The sequence below is a fragment of the Nycticebus coucang genome, chromosome 19 (genome assembly GCF_027406575.1).
Source record: "Nycticebus coucang isolate mNycCou1 chromosome 19, mNycCou1.pri, whole genome shotgun sequence".
Classification (NCBI taxonomy): Eukaryota; Metazoa; Chordata; class Mammalia; order Primates; family Lorisidae; genus Nycticebus; species Nycticebus coucang.
The window spans coordinates 67,836,651-67,853,513 of NC_069798.1; the positions used below are offsets into that span (position 1 = coordinate 67,836,651).

General features: G+C 46.0%; 1 protein-coding gene across 4 annotated transcripts in view; it reads left to right on the plus strand.

The window, feature by feature from the left end:
• Nucleotides 1–16,863, plus strand: part of CNDP1 (carnosine dipeptidase 1) — a 62,952-nt gene that overhangs the window by 39,299 nt on the left and 6,790 nt on the right. For all 4 annotated transcript variants that reach the window (XM_053571868.1, XM_053571870.1, XM_053571867.1 and 1 more), the window contains exons 6-7: nucleotides 3,989–4,189; nucleotides 7,437–7,521. In XM_053571868.1, the coding sequence (XP_053427843.1) occupies nucleotides 3,989–4,189; nucleotides 7,437–7,521 (286 nt within the window). The remainder of the gene's footprint in view (nucleotides 1–3,988; nucleotides 4,190–7,436; nucleotides 7,522–16,863) is intronic.

Consider the following 16,863-nt stretch of genomic DNA (forward strand, 5'->3'; position numbering starts at 1 on the left):
TCTGGGCAACATAGCCTGACCCCATCTCTAAAAAGAGTTTTAAAAATTAGCCAAGAGTGTGTGCACCCATAGTCCCAGCTTCCTGAAAGGCAGAGGTGGAAGGGTAGCTTCAGACCAAGAATTTGAAAATTTCAAGTGAGCTGACTGAATCACTACACTCCAGCCTGAGCCACAAAGTGAGGCCCGGTCTCTAAGAAATAAAAACAAACGTGCCTGGGGCTAAGTCACTGACTACAGGGATTTGTCCTTTCTTTTTTAATTGGTATTTTTATCTCATCTTTTTAAAAATCTTCCCTCCCTTCTTATCACAGACTATGATTTTGTTAACAGAGACACGTACATTTCTAAAACTGTTTCAGCTACTTGGCCAATGATAAAGACAGCACTCCCAGGACATTCTGCCTGGACCCAGAATGTCCAAACAAGGGGCGTGGAGGGGAGGCCAGGGTGCGACCTGGAGGGCGGGGGCCTGCCCTTTCCAGCCACCAGAGGACAGTGCTGGGGGGTCAGGGTTAGGGTCCTGTTCATATTGTGTTCTTATGAGGATGGTTTCATCTCAAATTACTTCTTCCCTTATGATGAGTGTGTGTAGACTCCAGCAGAGAAGTGAATCTACCTGTGTGGCTGCGGGCAAGTGATTCAATCTCTCTGGGCCTCAGATCCTCTCCTGTAAAAATGGCCCACTCTGTGACAGGGTGTGCTTACTCCCGCCTGCTTCCATTTGGGCCCGTCTGGATCCTAAGGACCTTGAAGTGGGAGAGGCTGACCCTCACCTGTCACCCCTCCAGCCCCCAACTCGGGACATTAAGACCTGTTGGTTAGGGAGACCCCCTCCCCCACCACCAGTGGGCCAGTCCCATGTTCAGAGAAACTCGCTGGTTAGGGAGACCCTCCTCCCCCGCCACCAGTGGGCCAGTCCCATGTTCAGAGAAACTTGCTGGTTAGGGAGACCCCCTCCCCACCACCAGTGGGCCAGCTCCATGTTCAGAGAAACTTGCTGGTTAGGGAGACCCCCTCCCCACCACCAGTGGGCCAGCTCCATGTTCAGAGAAACTTGCTGGTTAGGGAGACCCCCCTCCCCCGCCACCAGTGGGCCAGTCCCATGTTCAGAGAAACTTGCTGGTTAGGGAGACCCCCTCCCCCACCACCAGTGGGCCAGTCCCATGTTCAGAGAAACTTGCTGGTTAGGGAGACCCCCTCCCCCACCACCAGTGGGCCAGCTCCATGTTCAGAGAAACTTGTAGTTAGAGGCGGCAGCTTCTGGGCTGGGAGCGGCATGAGAAAGGAAAGACAATCCCCACATTCCAACTCCGAGGCTCTTCCTGGGGATGCTCCTGCCATATACCAGGCATGACAGGGGCTGGAAGCGCACATCTCCTTGGTGCAGGGCCAGGTTCCTGGCCCCAGGACCTCCTGGGCCACACTGACATGGCCTCAGCTAAAGGCTCCTCAGGGCCCTGTTTTCTTCTGCTGAAACCCAACTTATGGGTGTTTGTTGTTAAGCATTGCTCAAAATGCAATTTGGATAAGCAGTCTAATGTGGGCAATGTTTAAGTCATAGGATTGATACATTGCGCAGGTATTTAGAGGCAGCTAATATCAACATTGCTCCACGTGGCATCACAGTAACAATGGGTCATGTTGGCTTTGCAGGGGGTGGGGAAAATCACGGTACTCAGGGCCAGCTCCAAACCCGACCCTCAATGTCCCAGCCTTGGGGCGCAGAAGGATTCTAGGGGGTGAAGCTTGAAAGTGTCTCTAGATGCCGTCCTTCCTCTTCATCTTACTCTTGTGACCGAATTGAATAAAGCACTTTGAATACTGGATGTTGAAGGAGGAAATAGGGGCCATTCAAGGGCAAAAAGGAGAATGGCGGCGCCATCCCCAGAGCAAATGCCCCCTCTGGACACTCACTCCCCTTGGGAGGCAGGTGACACTCCAGACCCAAGCTCAGCCTGTCCTGGGGCCAGGAAAGCAGGGGTGTAGGTGTCCCTAACATCCTCCTGAGGTCACCCAACAAAGTGGTGCCGCCGAGCCCAGCGCTTCACAGCTTGGATCTTTGGGGTTGCCTCTCCCAAATCTTGTCCTTCAGAGCAGCCCTGAGCTCTGGGGGTGTCTCTTCCTGGTGGCTATTTCATCAGAGCCCAGCAGCTTTTCGCTCAGGAGTTTTTCTCCTGAGACATGAGCAGAGGAGAGGGAATTTAACCACTCTGAACTAACTCATTCGTCTCACTGAGAAAGGCAGGTGCCAGAAATCCGACTGGGTTCTGGGTGCGTCCTTCTTGTCGCTTTAGGGTTATCTTCTTCCGCGAGATACTTGCACCACGGATGCCCCGAACATTCAAGGTGACCTTGGTTTCTTTCTCTCTCCCTACTCTTTTTTTCTATCCTTTCTTCCCTTCTTTTCTCCCTCCCTTTCTTTTTCTGTTTCTTTCCTTCTCTCTTTATTTCAGCAGTGCAGAGCATGTATTTATAAGATCGTTCCTATATAAAGTCCAAAATCTGCTTTGCATTTTAATTTAAACTCTGATGCTATAATCACAAACAAAACTCAAGAAACGCTTACTGCCCTTGGACAAATCAGTTAATGTGAGCCTTGTGTTCCTCCTCTGTGAACTGGGAATAATAATTTCTACCTCAAAAGTCTGTTGAGATTAAATGGAATATCACAAAGGCGCTCTAGTGGCCTCTGGTCCCTCCCGAGTTATTCTTCCCTTTCTCCCTGTCTTGCCTGGAGAGCACTTGGCACACATCACCTCCCTGGATTATTTTCCTAATATCCGTGTTTCATAGAGAAGCGAGCTTCCCAGAGGTGCCTCGGCTCACCCCGGTCCTTTGGGTGTGGAGGAACCGGGGAGGCAGAAGTGCACATCTGGCTGCTTGTACAGTCATCCTCCGCCACTTTGTAGCTATTGGTTTATATTTTATTAAATGAGTTCTCAGGGAATTCTCAAGATTTCCCAATTCTCACCAATCGTTTGCTAGTTAAATGTTAATACAGAACTTCTGAATATTAAGTTTTCAGAACTTTAGCCCAACTTCCTAAAACACAGATATGCAAGTAATCTGAGCAAATCATAATCCCCAAATACCCTTATCAACTGGGTGACCGGCTTCAAATTTAAATTATTACATCAATTGTTTTCTAATACACAGTCCTGTGCTCATTTTGCATTTGTTAATCTGCAGTGAGTGAAGCCACTCCTCAGAGCCAACAATCCCATCTGGACCTTCCATTCATCTGCATCTGGTCACTGCCTGACCTCTCCCGCCCCTGCGCTAAGCTCTAGGAACAGCTTCGACCTCTCTCCTCTTTATGTAGCTCTGGAAGATACGAAGTTATAAATTATAGATACAAAAGATCAAAACCAAATGGGAAAAGAGGCATGTTGTAAAAATTTTAAAGGAGCTATTTCAAGCCCTAATATTAACTAGAGAAAAACTCAAGTCCCATTTTGCTGCAAGATCAAAGCCTTTGAACAAGTTAAAAGGCAGATTGAAATCATCGCTAAAAAATAACAGATACTTGATGGAAAAGTTATCCTGAGGCTTAAAGCAATCTTTCAAAGGAAAAGTTCTCCCTCAACACGCTCAGAATTATGAGAACAGAAAAGCGATTTGTAACTGAGTAACCTTTCTTGACAAATTCCTTTTGGGGAGGAGAGGGAAATGCCTGGGTGTGTAGCAGCACAGTAAGGTTCTGAGGGTCGACCTTGCCTTTCCTGTAGGAATTTCTTCCCCCAGCTCTTTATTATAACATTAAATTGATGGGCCATGTTGGCAGGTGTGGGATGTAACACTGAATTTTCCTTTGCAGTCTTAGCTTAAACTCCATTGTCGTAAGCAGAACTGTTGGGAATGTAAACAAATCCATACACTGGGTGTAAATAATATTTAACATATTTATGTTATGTACAAACAAATCCTGGATCTTAAAATGTGAACAAGCAAGTTGTGTAATTTTTGTTTTATTCTGTTTTTAATTCAGGATCTCCCTGTGAATATCAAATTCATCCTTGAAGGGATGGAAGAGGCCGGTTCCATTGCCCTGGAAGAACTTGTTCAAAAAGAAAAGAACCGGTTCTTCTCTGACGTGGACTACGTGGTAATTTCAGATAATCTGTGGCTCAGCCGGAGGAAGCCTGCACTCACCTACGGGACCCGAGGGAACAGCTACTTCACAGTGGAGGTATCTGCAAACAGCAGGGCGTGCTGGGGGAAGCTGGGGCTGTGGACAGAGTGAGGTCCCCATCCGGGACCTTGGAGAGGAGGAGAGAAAGCTCTTCTGATGGCTCAGTGCCTGTGGCTCAAGCGGCTAAGGTGCCAGCCACATACACCTGAGCTGGCGGGTTCGAATCCAGCCCTGGCCCACCAAACAACGACGGCTGCAACCAAAAAATAGCCAGGCATTGTGGCGGGTGCCTGTAGTCCCAGCTACTTGTGAGGCAGAGGCAGGAGAATTGCTTGAGCCCAGGAGTTGGAGGTTGCTGTGAGCTGGGATGCGACAGCACTCTACCCAGGGCGACAGCTTGAGGCTCTGTCTCAAAAAAAAAAAAAAAAAAAGCTCTTCTGAGAGCAGAGTCCTTATCGGGGACACGGAGGCCTCGGGGCGTGGGGAGACCAGGAACCCTCCAAAACTTGGAGTGGTTGTATTTTAGGCATGTTTCTGGAAACACTATTCATTGGGTTTGTGAGTCACAAAGCAAAAGGCGTAGAAACTCTGGCTCTGGACTGTGGAGGGGGAGTGGCCGCCCACCCAGGCAGGAAAGGAGACTGGCCGATCAGATACAGGGCGGTGCCTGTGAGTGGAGGAGCAGGAGCCCAGGTGACATGGTCCAGCACAAATGGAGGGGCACTGGCTTCTCAAGGGGCCAGTCTGGGTTCTGCACAGCCTTGTGTAGGCACATTATCCTCAGGCCTTAGCTTCCTGTCTGGAAAGCTGGCCCAGTAACGCCCACCCTACAGCTGCCGTGAGTACGTGGTGTTCAGGTGTGAAGCTTAGTCAGTTTCCTTCTCTCTTTCTGTTTCTAGTAATACAGGCAACCTGTGATAGCAGCAAACTGCCTAGAAATTCCCTCTCTAATAAATAATTAGGGTTTAGCCTCTTCAGTCTGTTCCCTTGTGTGACAAGGATATAGGCTAATAGTCCATGTGCTGTTCAGTCACTGGGCAGTCTTGAGACTCCAACATGATGAACGAGCTGAAAGCACTCGTATGCTCTTACGCATTTGGGAAATAGTGTGTACCTTTTATTTGCCACATATGACAGCACTCCATCCCAGGGGTGGGTGCAGGACTGAATATGACGGTCTCTGCCACCAAGAAGTTTACTCCTGGCTCAGTGCCTATAGCTCAGTGGCTAGGGTGCCAGCCATATACACCGGAGCTGGTAGGTTCAAACCCAGCCTGGGCCTGCCAAACAGTAATTACAACTACAACTACAACAACAAATAGCTGGGCATTGTGGCGGGCGCCTGTAGTCCCAGCTCCTTGGGAGGCTGAGGCAAGAGAATTGCTTAAGCCTAAGAGTTTGAGGTTGCTGTGAGCTGTGACAGCATGGCATTCTATTGAGGATGACATAGTGAGACTCTGTCTTAAAAAAAAAAAGAAGTCTACTTGGGTGGCACGCCTGTGGCTTGGTGAATAGGGCACCGGAACCATATACCAAGCATGGCAGGTTCAAACCCTGCCCCAGCCAAACTGCAACAACAACAACAACAAAAACCAAACAGCCGGGTATTGAGGCAGGCACCTGTAATCCCAGCTACTCGGGAGACTGAGGCAAGAGAATCGCCTAAGCCCAAGAGCTGGAGGTTGCTGTGAGCTGTGATGCCATAGCACTCTACCGAGGGCAAGAAAGTGAGACTCTGTCTCAAAAAAAAAAAAAAAAAAGAAAGAAAAAGAAGTTTACTCCTAGTGAGATACAGAGAAATGATACAAGCATGTAGAAACTGCTCTAGAGAAACCTGGCTGTGAAAAGGCAGAGCCCGGGATGGGAGGGGCCGGGGGAAGGGTAAAGATGGGGGAGGAGAAACAGGGGGCAGGAAGGTGCTGAGGAGGTGGAGGGATGAGGTCCTCAGCCAGGGGAGGAATCAATCTCTCTGCAAAGGCATTGGGTAGGAAGAGAGAGAAAAGTCATGGATGGCGCTTCTTCCCTCCTGTTGGCCTCTGTTTTTCCTGATGAGTATTAAGAGAATTCATCTGTGGAGAGGTGACGCTCTGAAGTGGTGACCACAGGGAATGGGGAAGGGAACGGACTAGAGGATGAAGAGGGGCCAGGCAGTCTCAAGGCTGTGGCACCACCTGTCCACATGACAGGTAACTGTGCCACTGTGCTCAGCAGTCAGGGGCAGCAAAGGCCCCCAGGAGAGGGTTGAGCCAGGATTGAGGTCATTGTTGGTGGGATGATGGATCAAGAAGGGAGCAAGTGAAGGTGTTGATCATAGAGGATCAAGGGGTGGACATTTTGGAAGGATCAAGCGGGGGACACATCTTGATGAGGACCAAGGGCAGGTGGGGTAGAAAAGTGACCAGAGAGGAGGAGGAGAGGATGGTGATCAGAAGACGAGACCGGTGGCTTAAGGTCCCAAAGGGAGAACCTACACACTGACGTGCTTAGATGGTGTGATGGCCTAATAAAATAAAGGCCTCAAGCTCAGGTGGCCAAACACAAGATCCACTTGGAGGTACATTGGGAAGGAAAGACGGGAGGGAATGAACTGCAGAGACAAATTTTAAAATAACTCAGTTGATTGGAAATTGGTAACTGGTTGAATGTAGTTTATGTGGGAGAGATCGGGCTGGTAGGGAAGGAATTTCAGGAGACCAGGTCAAGTTCAGCTCTAGATCTACTGACTTCAGAAACTGGACAGGCGCTCTCGTGGAGCACACGGTTGGCACCCTGCAGTTTTAGGGTCCAGGTGACAGGGGTAAACTCTGAGGGGCGTGGAGATAGTGAAGGACATCGTGAGTTCCAGAAGCTCCGCACGCAGATGGGGGATGAAACTGTAGAGGAGGGAGGAAGGAAAGATGTTGTCAGAGGAGACAGAAGAGAACCCCCTGCAGGCAAGAGAAGAAGAAAGGAGATTTCTCAGAAAGCAAAGGAAGGCAATTGTTCCAGAAAGAGGGGTGACAGAACCAAGGGAAGGCCACAATGTAAATGCCAACCCCTTCGCCAAGGAGGGCCTGGCGCTCTCGGGTGGGGTATTGTGGCGAAATAGCTGGAGAATACGGTGGGTTTCAGGGGATTCGGGGCACAGAGGGAGTGAGGGCGTAGAGAGGGGTCGAGGCCCCGAGTCCTGCATTTGAGAAACACAGGAGGGGAAGTCAGGCCCGAGGTCTAGGGGACGCAGCGGGCAAGTCTTCCACTGTGCAAATCGCCACCCCGAGGGAACTGAGACAGTAAGTGTGTCTCTTCCCTTTTACCTGCTTCACAGGTGAAATGCAGAGACCAGGACTTCCATTCAGGGACCTTTGGTGGCATCCTGAATGAGCCAATGGCGGATTTGGTTGCTCTTCTTGGTAAGGCCTCATTTTATTTCACTTTTTAACCATCCTGGGTTCTACTAAGGATGGTCCTGTGTGGCACTCTGTCTCGCCTCCTTCAGCTTGTGAGTCAGCTCTGAATAGGATGTCGTAGAAGAAAAACCACCTTCTTAGCTCTCCCTCGCCTCTGCTAACTGTCCCTGGACTTGCGGTTCAGTCCCCCTCATTCCCCTTCCTGGACAAGACTCTTCTTCAGTCCACCCTTTTCTCTTATTGGCGATTGTGACACATCCGCTGTACACAAGGACAAGAGGAAGGGACCCGCAGGACACACAGGACCGAGAGGCCACCTCAGGCTGCCTCACTGGTGCTCCTAGAACGCATTTGCAAGCCAGCTGGACCACAGCTTCAGCAGACCCAGATAAATCAACCAAGGGATCCCCGAAAGGGAGAGGAACAAAACACACCCCAAGTGAGGCCCTCTGCCTACAAGGGCCCCTCGTGTTACTCGATAGACAGGCCCTTCCGCAGACCTGTCCTGGCACACAGAGGCTGTGTCTCCCAGCACGTGGGCTCTGGGTGACAGTGACTCGGGTTGTCCTTGCTCTGCCACAGACCAGCTGCAAGACCTTGGGCAAGTTGCCCAAGTTCTCTAGTTCTCAGTTTTCTCAGAGCCCCGCCCTGTAGGACGCAGTCCGAGGATAAGCATCGAACTTCCCATGGCAGCTGGAACACTGTGTGCCTATCACAACTCACAGTCCCTCCAGACTGAGAGGGAAGCTCTTACCAGAATGTCCAGAGATGGTGTCCAATGTGTCAGCTCCACTTGGCTTCATTTCTCAAGGTAGCTATGGCCCTGAGGAGCCCAGAGACCCCAGTGAGTCCCCTGAGGGAGCCAATGCCACATCACTGGTCCTGATGTCCTGAGCACTGCCTGGTGTGCAGGGGGAGGGTTGAGTGCTTCTTAGCCCATAACCCGGGCTTGACTCACCTCTTCTCTGCATCAGGGCTGCCCAGGGTATCTAAGGAAGGCTCACTTATAGGAGCACCTTCTGTCTGGGCATCTAAGGAAGGCTTCCCTGGGTATCTAAGGAAGGCTCACTTATAGGAGCACCTTCTGTCCTGGCAGGGACACTCAGAGTTTCATATTCTTAATTTGATGTTCTTTCTTAAAAAGAGGTCACATTTAGAGGATAAAGATTTCAAACTGAAAATGACCAGGAAGGGAGGGGTGGGGACTTACACATCCAGCTTTCATGCAAATGCTCTCAGTATGACAGAACCAGAGTGAAAGAATATGGAACATAGGCTATAGACAGCAGAATAATTCCTGAAGAGCTCCGACATCCACTTTCCTGTTCCCAATTCCTGCAGAGCCAATGACGGAGCCATACTCCTCAGCCCTCTCTGTCTAACCGGGCTCCTCTGAGAGTGAATTCACAGGAGGGGAAAATGAGCAAGTCCACTTTCTCTTCTGTCAGGATGTGTGTACCCTGGCATTTTCCCACCCTGCACCCTGAGAAGATGAGATCATAATTTCAAATGACCCGAGAATCAAGGCCTGGGCTGTCTCACTAGGAAAGTCCGCTGAGTGCCCAGCAGGTCCCCTTCCTGCTGACGGGAGATCACCACTGCCCACAATCGGCAGCTCTGGCAGCACCAGCCAAAATGTCACCGTCCGGTTTCCTCTTGGCTGCCATGGGCACTCTGATTTTGGTGGCTGTGTTGCTCAAATCTATTTGTGAAAAAAACTAATTGTCTTACTGAATTATATAACTATTCTAACCTCATGGTCCCTACGACCTCTCGGGCCCACCTGCCTCCCGAGGCCCCTGAGGGTTCTCCTGCTGGCCCGTGGTGTTTCTCTGCACATGTCTTTCCAGCCGTTATGAGTATGTCCTCCTCTTGTCTGTTCATAGAAGACTGTCAGCGAAAGCTCAGGGACTGCAGGGAAGATTTCATGACTGTGATATTGATGAGGATTAATTGATCGGCCCTGGAGACATTTTTGTGTCATTTGCATGAGCTGATTTCCTGGTTGCGTTTTGTCTTTGCTAAGTATTTTCTCCAGATAGTGAGCAGTATTTGCTAAATCTCAACATCTGTTTATTTTATAAACTATATGTTCATTGATGACTTTTTCCCCTTTCCTATTGATCCTCAAGTCCTTTTGTGAAGAGCAGACTTGCGTATATATTTATTCACTATAAAGGACTTTTTTATTGTTAAATCATAGCTGTGTATATTAGTGCAATCAAGGGGTACAATGTGCTGGTTTCATATACAATCTGAAATATTCTCATCAAACTGTTCAACGCAGCCTTCTTGGCATTTTCTTAGTTATTGTATGTAGACATTTGTATTCTGCCTTTAGTAAGTTTCGCCTGTACCTATTCTAAGATGCACCATAGGTGTGGCCCCACCCATTATCCTCCCTCCACTCAAACTTCCCCACTCCCTTCCCCTTCCTTGGCCCTTTCCCCATAGTCTTGTGCTAAAGTTGGGTTATAGCCTTCATATGAAAGCTATAAATTAGCTTCATAGTAGGGCTGAGTACATTGGATACTTTTTCTTCCATTCCTGAGATACTTTGCTAAGAAGAGTATGTTCCAGCTCCATCCATGTAAACATGAAAGAGGTAAAGTCTCCATCTTTCTTTAAGGCTGCATAATATTCCATGGTATACATGTACCACAATTTGCTAGTCCATTCATGGGTCGATGGGCACTTGGACTTCTTCCATGACTTAGCAATTATGAATTGGGCTGCAATAAACATTCTGGTACAGATGTCTTTGTTATATTGTGATTTTTGGTCTTCTGGGTATAAACCTAGTGAAGGAATTATAGGATCAAATGGCAGGTCTATTTTTAGATCTCTAAGTATTCTCCAAACATCCTTCCAGAAGGAACGTATTAGTGTGCATTCCCACCAGCAGTGTAGAAGTGTACCCTTTCTCCACATCCACTCCAACATCTCTGGATTTGGAATTTTGTTCTGTGGGCTACTCTCACTGGGGTTAGGTGATATCTCAAAGTAGTTCTGATTTGCATTTCTCTGATGATTAAGGATGATGAGCTTTTTTCCATGTGTTTGTAGATCGTGCATCTGTCTTCTTCTTTTTTTTTTTTGGTAGAGACAGAGTCTCACTTTATGGCCCTTGGTAGAGTGCCATGGCATCACACAGCTCACAGTAACCTCCAACTCCTGGGCTTAAGCAATTCTCTTGCCTCAGCCTCCCGAGTAGCTGGGACTACAGGCGCCTGCCACAACACCCGGCTATTTTTTTTGGTTGCAGTTCAGCCGGGGCCGGGTTTGAACCTGCCACCCTCGGTATATGGGGCCGGCACCTTAGTGACTGAGCCACAAGCACCGCCCACATCTGTCTTCTTTAGAGAAGTTTCTTGTCAAGTCCCTTGCCCACCCTGAGATGCAATCACGTGTTCTTTTCTTGCTAATACATTTGAGTTCTCTGTGGATTCTGGTTATTAGACCTTTATCGGAGGTATAACCTGCAAATATTTTCTCCCATTCTGAGGGCTGTCTGCTTGCTTTACCTACTGTGTTCTTGGCTGTGCAGAAGCTTTTTAGTTTGATCAGGTCCCAGTAGTGTATTTTTGATACTACTTCAATTGCCTGGGGAGTCCTCCTCATAAAATATTCATCCAGGCCGATTCCTTCAAGAGTTTTCCCTGCACATTCTTCTAGTATTTTTATAGTTTTGTGTCTTAAGTTTGAATCTTTTATCCAGTGAGAGTCTATCTTAGTTAATGGTGAAAAGTGTGGGTCCAGTTTCAGTCTTTTACAGACCGCCAGCCAGTTCACCCAGCACCATTTGTTAAATAGGGAATCTTTTCCCCACTGAATGCTTTTAATTGGCTTGTCAAAGATCAGATAACGGTAAGTAGCTGGATTCATCTCTTGGTTCTCTATTCTGTTCCAGACATCTACTTCTCTGTTTTTGTGCCAATACCATGCTGTTTTGATCATTATGGATTTCTAGTACAGTCTCAGGTCTGGTAGCATGATTCCTCCTGCTGTGTTTTTATTGCTGAGTAATGTTTTGGCTATTCAAGGTTTTTTCTGATTCCATATAAAACCAAGTATTATTTTTTCAAGATCTTTAAAATATGACAATGGAGCTTTAATAGGAATTGCATTAAAATTATATATTGCTTTGGGTAGTATAGACATTTTAACAATGTTGATTCTTCCCAGCCATGAGCATGGTATGTTTTTCCATTTGGTAATGTCTTCAGCTATTTCTTTTCTTAAAGTTTCATAGTTCTCTTTGTAGAGATGTTTCACATCCTTTCAGATATACTCCCAAATATTTCATCTTCTTTGCACTAATGTGAAAGGAATAGAGTTCTTGACTGTTTTTCGGCTTGGTTATTGTTGGTATATATAAAGGCTACAAATTTATGGGTGTTGATTTTGTAGCCTGAGACATTGCTGTATTCCTTGATCACTTCTAAAAGTTTTGTAGTAGAATCCCTAGTGTTTTCCAGATATACGATCATATCATCTGTGAACAGTAAAAGTTTGATCTCTTCTGACCCTATGTGGATACCCTTGATTGCCTTTTCTTCCCTAATTGCAATGGCTAACACTTCCATTACCCAATGTTAAAGAGCAATGGAGACAATGGGCAACCTTGCCTGGTTCCTGATCTAAGTGGAAATGATTTCAATTTATCTCCATTCAACACGATATTGGCTGTGGGTTTGCTGTAGATGACCTCTATTAGTTTAAGAAATGTCTCTTCTATTCCAATTTTCTGAAGTGTTCTGATCATGAAGGGATGCTGTATATTATCAAAAGCTTTTTCTGCATCAATTGAGAGAATCATGTGGTCTTTATTTTTTAGTTTTTTTATGTGCTGAATTACATTTGTAGATTTATGTATATTGAACCAGCCTTGAGAACCTGGGAAAAATCCGACTTGGTCATGGTGTATAATTTTTTTGATGTGTTGTTGGATTCGGTTCATTAGGATCTTATTGAGTATTTTTGCATCAATATTCATTAGTGATATTGGTCTATAATTTTCTTTTCTTGTTGGGTCTTTCCCTGGTTTAGGGATCAAGGTGATGTTTGCTTTGTAGAATGTGTTGGGTAGTATTCCTTCTTTTTCTATGTTTTGGAAGAGGTTTAGTAATATAGGTACTAGTTCTTCTTTAAAGGTTTGGTAGAATTCTGATGTAAAGCCATCTGGTCCTGGGCTTTTCTTTTTAGGGAGATTTTGTATAGTTGATGCTATTTCAGAACGTGATATAGGCCTGTTCAACATTTCCACTTCGTTCTGGCTAAGTCTTGGTAGGTGGCGTACTTCCAGGTATTGGTCGATTTCTTTCAGCTTTTCATATTTCTGAGAGTAGAGTTTCTTGTAGTATTTGTTAAGGATTTTTTGAATTTCTGAGGGGTCTGTTGTTATTTCATCATTACCATTTCTGATTGATGCAATTAGAGATTTTACTCATTTTTTTCCTGGTTAGGTTGGCCAAAGATTTATCTATTTTATCGATCTTTTAAAAAACCAACTTTTGGATTTATTGATCTGTTGTATAATTCTTTTTTTTTTCAATTTCATTTAGTTCTGCTCTGATTTTGGTTATTTCTTTTCTTCTGCTGTGTTTGGCGTTAGAGTGTTCTTCCTTCTCCAGTTCCTTGAGATGTCCCATTAAGTTATTAACTTCCTCACTTTCCATTTTCTTGAGGAAGGCTTCCAGTGCTATAAATTTCCCTCTTAGGACTGCCTTTGTAATATCCCAGAGGTTCTGATAATTCATGTCTTGATTGTTGTTTTGTTCCAAAAATTTGGTGATTTCCTTCTTAATCTCGTCTATAACCCATCTATCCTTCAGATAAGGTTGTCTAGCTTCCATGTTTTTGTATGGGTATGCAGGTTCATGTTGTTATTGAGTTCAACTTTTATTCCATGAAGGTCTGAGAAGATGCAACGAATCATTTCTATTTTATTAAGTTTGCTGAGGTTAGATTTGTGGCCTAAGATGTGATCGATTTTGAAGTATGTTCCGTGGGCTGATGAGAAGAATGTGTATTCAGTTTTGTTGGGATGAAATGTTCTGTAGATGTCTGTTAAGTCCAGATCTTGAATGGTTAAGTTTAAATCTAAAATTTCTTTGCTTAGCTTTGTTTTGGAGGATCTATCCAGCACTGCTAAAGGGGTGTTAAAATCTCCAACTACTGGAAATCAAGTTGCTCATGTCTGTTAGAGTTTCTCTTATAAACTGAGATGTGTTCTGGTTGGGTGCATAAATATTAATTATTGAAATCTCATCATATTGAGTATTACCTTTAACAAATATGAAGTGTCCATCCTTGTCCTTCCTTATTTCAGTTGGTTTAAAGCCTATTGTGTCTGCGAATAGGATTGCAACACCTGCTTTTTTCTGCTCTCCATTTGCCTGGAGTATAGATGACTATCCCTTCACCTTGAGTCTGTATTTGTCTTTTAATATAAGATGCGATTCTTGTATGCAGCAGATATCTGGCTTGAGTTTTTGTATCCAGTCAGCCAATCTGTGCCTCTTTAGAGGACAATTTAGACCATTCACATTAATTGAGAAATTGATAAGCCTTTCGAGAGTCTGGTGGACATTTTTAATCCTTTTGCGACTGTGGAAGTTAGAATTTGATCAAAATTTTCTGGGTGGGTTTACTTTTGTGGTGGAGGATTATGCTGGTCTTTATGGAGGATAGGTCTGAGATTATCCTGGAGAGCTGGTTTAGTTATGGCAAATTACTTCAACATGTGAATGTCATAGAAGTATTTAATTTCTCCTTTATAAATGAATCTCAGTTTTGCTGGGTACAGGATTCTGAGTTGAAAGTTATTTTGTTTTAGGAGATTAAAAGTCAATGACCATCCTCTTCTAGCTTGAAAGGTTTCATCAGAGAGATCTGCATTTATTCTAGTATTTTTCCCCTTGTAGGTGATGGTTTTCTTTCGTCTGGCTGCTTTCAGAATTTCCTCCTTCATATTAACTTTAGTGAAATTGATTATGATATGTCTGGGGGATGTCTTTTTGAGTCATGCTGGAGTTCTGAAACTGTCTGATATCTGAAGTTCAGGATCTCTTGGCATGTCTGGAATGTTCTCCTTCATAATCTCATGGAGAGGAGACTCTGTGCCTTGTGAAGCCACTTTGTCGCTTTCAGGGATCGCTATAAGACGAATATTGATTTTCTTTGAATTATCCCAGAGCTCTCTGAGAGAGTAATCTGTTTTTGTCCTCCATTTCTCTTCCCCTTTATGAGTTTTGGAGCGTTCTAAAGCTTTGTCTTCAATGTCAGAAATCCTTACTTCTGCTTGTTCCATTCTGTTACTGAGGGATTCTACTGTGTTTCTCAGATCTTTGAGGGCTGCAACTTCTTGTCTCAATGTGTCAAAATCTTTGGTCATTTGGTCTTTGAATTCATTGAATTCTTGAGATATCTTTTGGGTTACTGCTTGGAATTCTTTTTTTTTTTGTTTTGGTTGCAGCCATCATTGTTGTTGGTGGGCCTGGGCTGGATTCGAACCCGCCAACTCAGGTGTATGTGTCTGGTGCCTTAGCCTCTTGAGCCACAGGCGCCAAGCCACTGCTTGGAATTCTAATTCGATCTTATTTGCTATCCAGGTTTTGAATTCGATTTCTGACATCTCAGCTATTTGTTTGTGCATGGGATCTTGTGCTGGGTCTGCCCCATTGATCCTTGGGGGAGTTGATCTACTCTGATTATTCATATTGCCAGAGTTTTTCTGTTGATTTCACCTCTTGATTGTTTTCCACTATTGCCTCTGGCCATCCTCAGAGTTGGGAAGGTGTCTCTCCGAGATTAGATCCTAGCGGGATCACTCTATTGTTGCTGGATCTTTGTAGAGAGTGACCCTGTGTAGTTCCTCTGGGGCTTCCCCAGCCAGGGAGTTCTGGTTGTGGTAGCAGCTCCGGAGTGTGACACACCCAGATCCAGCAACAGGGTGGGAGGTGGTGCGCACGGTTCTGGGAGTACCTGACACCCAGTGACTTTGGCACAGAAAGCCCAAGGCTCCAGCAGTCTCTAGCCAGGAGAAGGGCTCTGTGCAGAGGTAGAGAGGGCTCCGGAGGGCCTGCGGCTTCCTGGCCAGACAAGCGGGCCAGTGTGGAGGCAGGAAGGGTAGAGGAGGGAGGACGCAGGTTGTGCGGCTCCTGCAGTTCCTGGTCAGGGCATGTGGAGGCCCGGGGTCACGGTTCAGGGGTTGCGGTGCAGCTCTTATGGAGGTCCAGGTGGTGCCAAGCTCAGGAGTTTGGGGTTGCTATGAGCTGTGACACCATGGCATTCTACCCAGGGCAACAGCCTGAGGCTCCAGTGTGCCAAAACTGGTCTCACTCTGCCCCAGAGGGTTAAGGCTGTAAGGCATCTCAGTTCCCACCTTTAGTCTGCTCAGTCACTAGGTTATTAGCTCCTGCCCCATCCTTGCTCTGCGACCCTGAGGGCGGAGCTTGTGGGGGCAGTTCTCTCACAATGGCTCCTTGCGGCCCACAGCTGAAGACTATTAGCTCCATCCTGCTCAGCGACTCAGTCTGGGGCCCTAGACAATGCCCAAAGTTCTCTGCAGTCCTGCTCAAGCTCTTCCCAAGGCAGTTCAACTGAGTGCCAAGTCCAAAAACACCGAAACAGTTCACAGGTTAAGGCCTTTCCAGTTTGCAGTCTCAGTGCTGCTTGTACTTATGGCTGCCGGCAGGATTAGGTCGATCAGACACACGCAACCACTTGCCAGTTTTCCACTGTTTTTGTCCTCCTCTTGGGGTCCAGAAGTCCCTTGCTGACTCCCTGTATCCTCAAAGGGATGATTATAGCCAGATCCCACCAGCCAGAGATGCCTGGAGTCTTATATCCCCAGACTCACCATGCCCAGTTGCAGGGAAGCTGTTACTCGGCCGCCATCTTGCTCCACCTCTCACTATAAAAGATTTTTGTAGTCATGATGGGATCCTATAGATGAAACCTCAAGGATATTATGCTTTTGATGAAAAATGAGTATTTGTTATATTATTGTCGGGTGTTTTTATAAGGGGAAAGCAGTTGGGAAGGGTGATGGAAAGTTTTAGTTTTCCAGGTATGCATGTATGTATATATACACACATATATACTTATACATACATATTTTCCCTTTTGTTTTATTAAATCATAGCTATGTACATTGATATAATCATGGCATATTTTCCCTTTTCTTTTTTTTTTTTCTTTTGGCCGGGGCTGGGTTTGAACCCGCCACCTTCAGTATATGGGGCCAGCGCCCTACTCCTGTGAGCCACAGGTGCTGCCCCATATTACATACATATTTAAAATTTTTTTATAATGAATACATATTACCTTTTAACTCAGCAT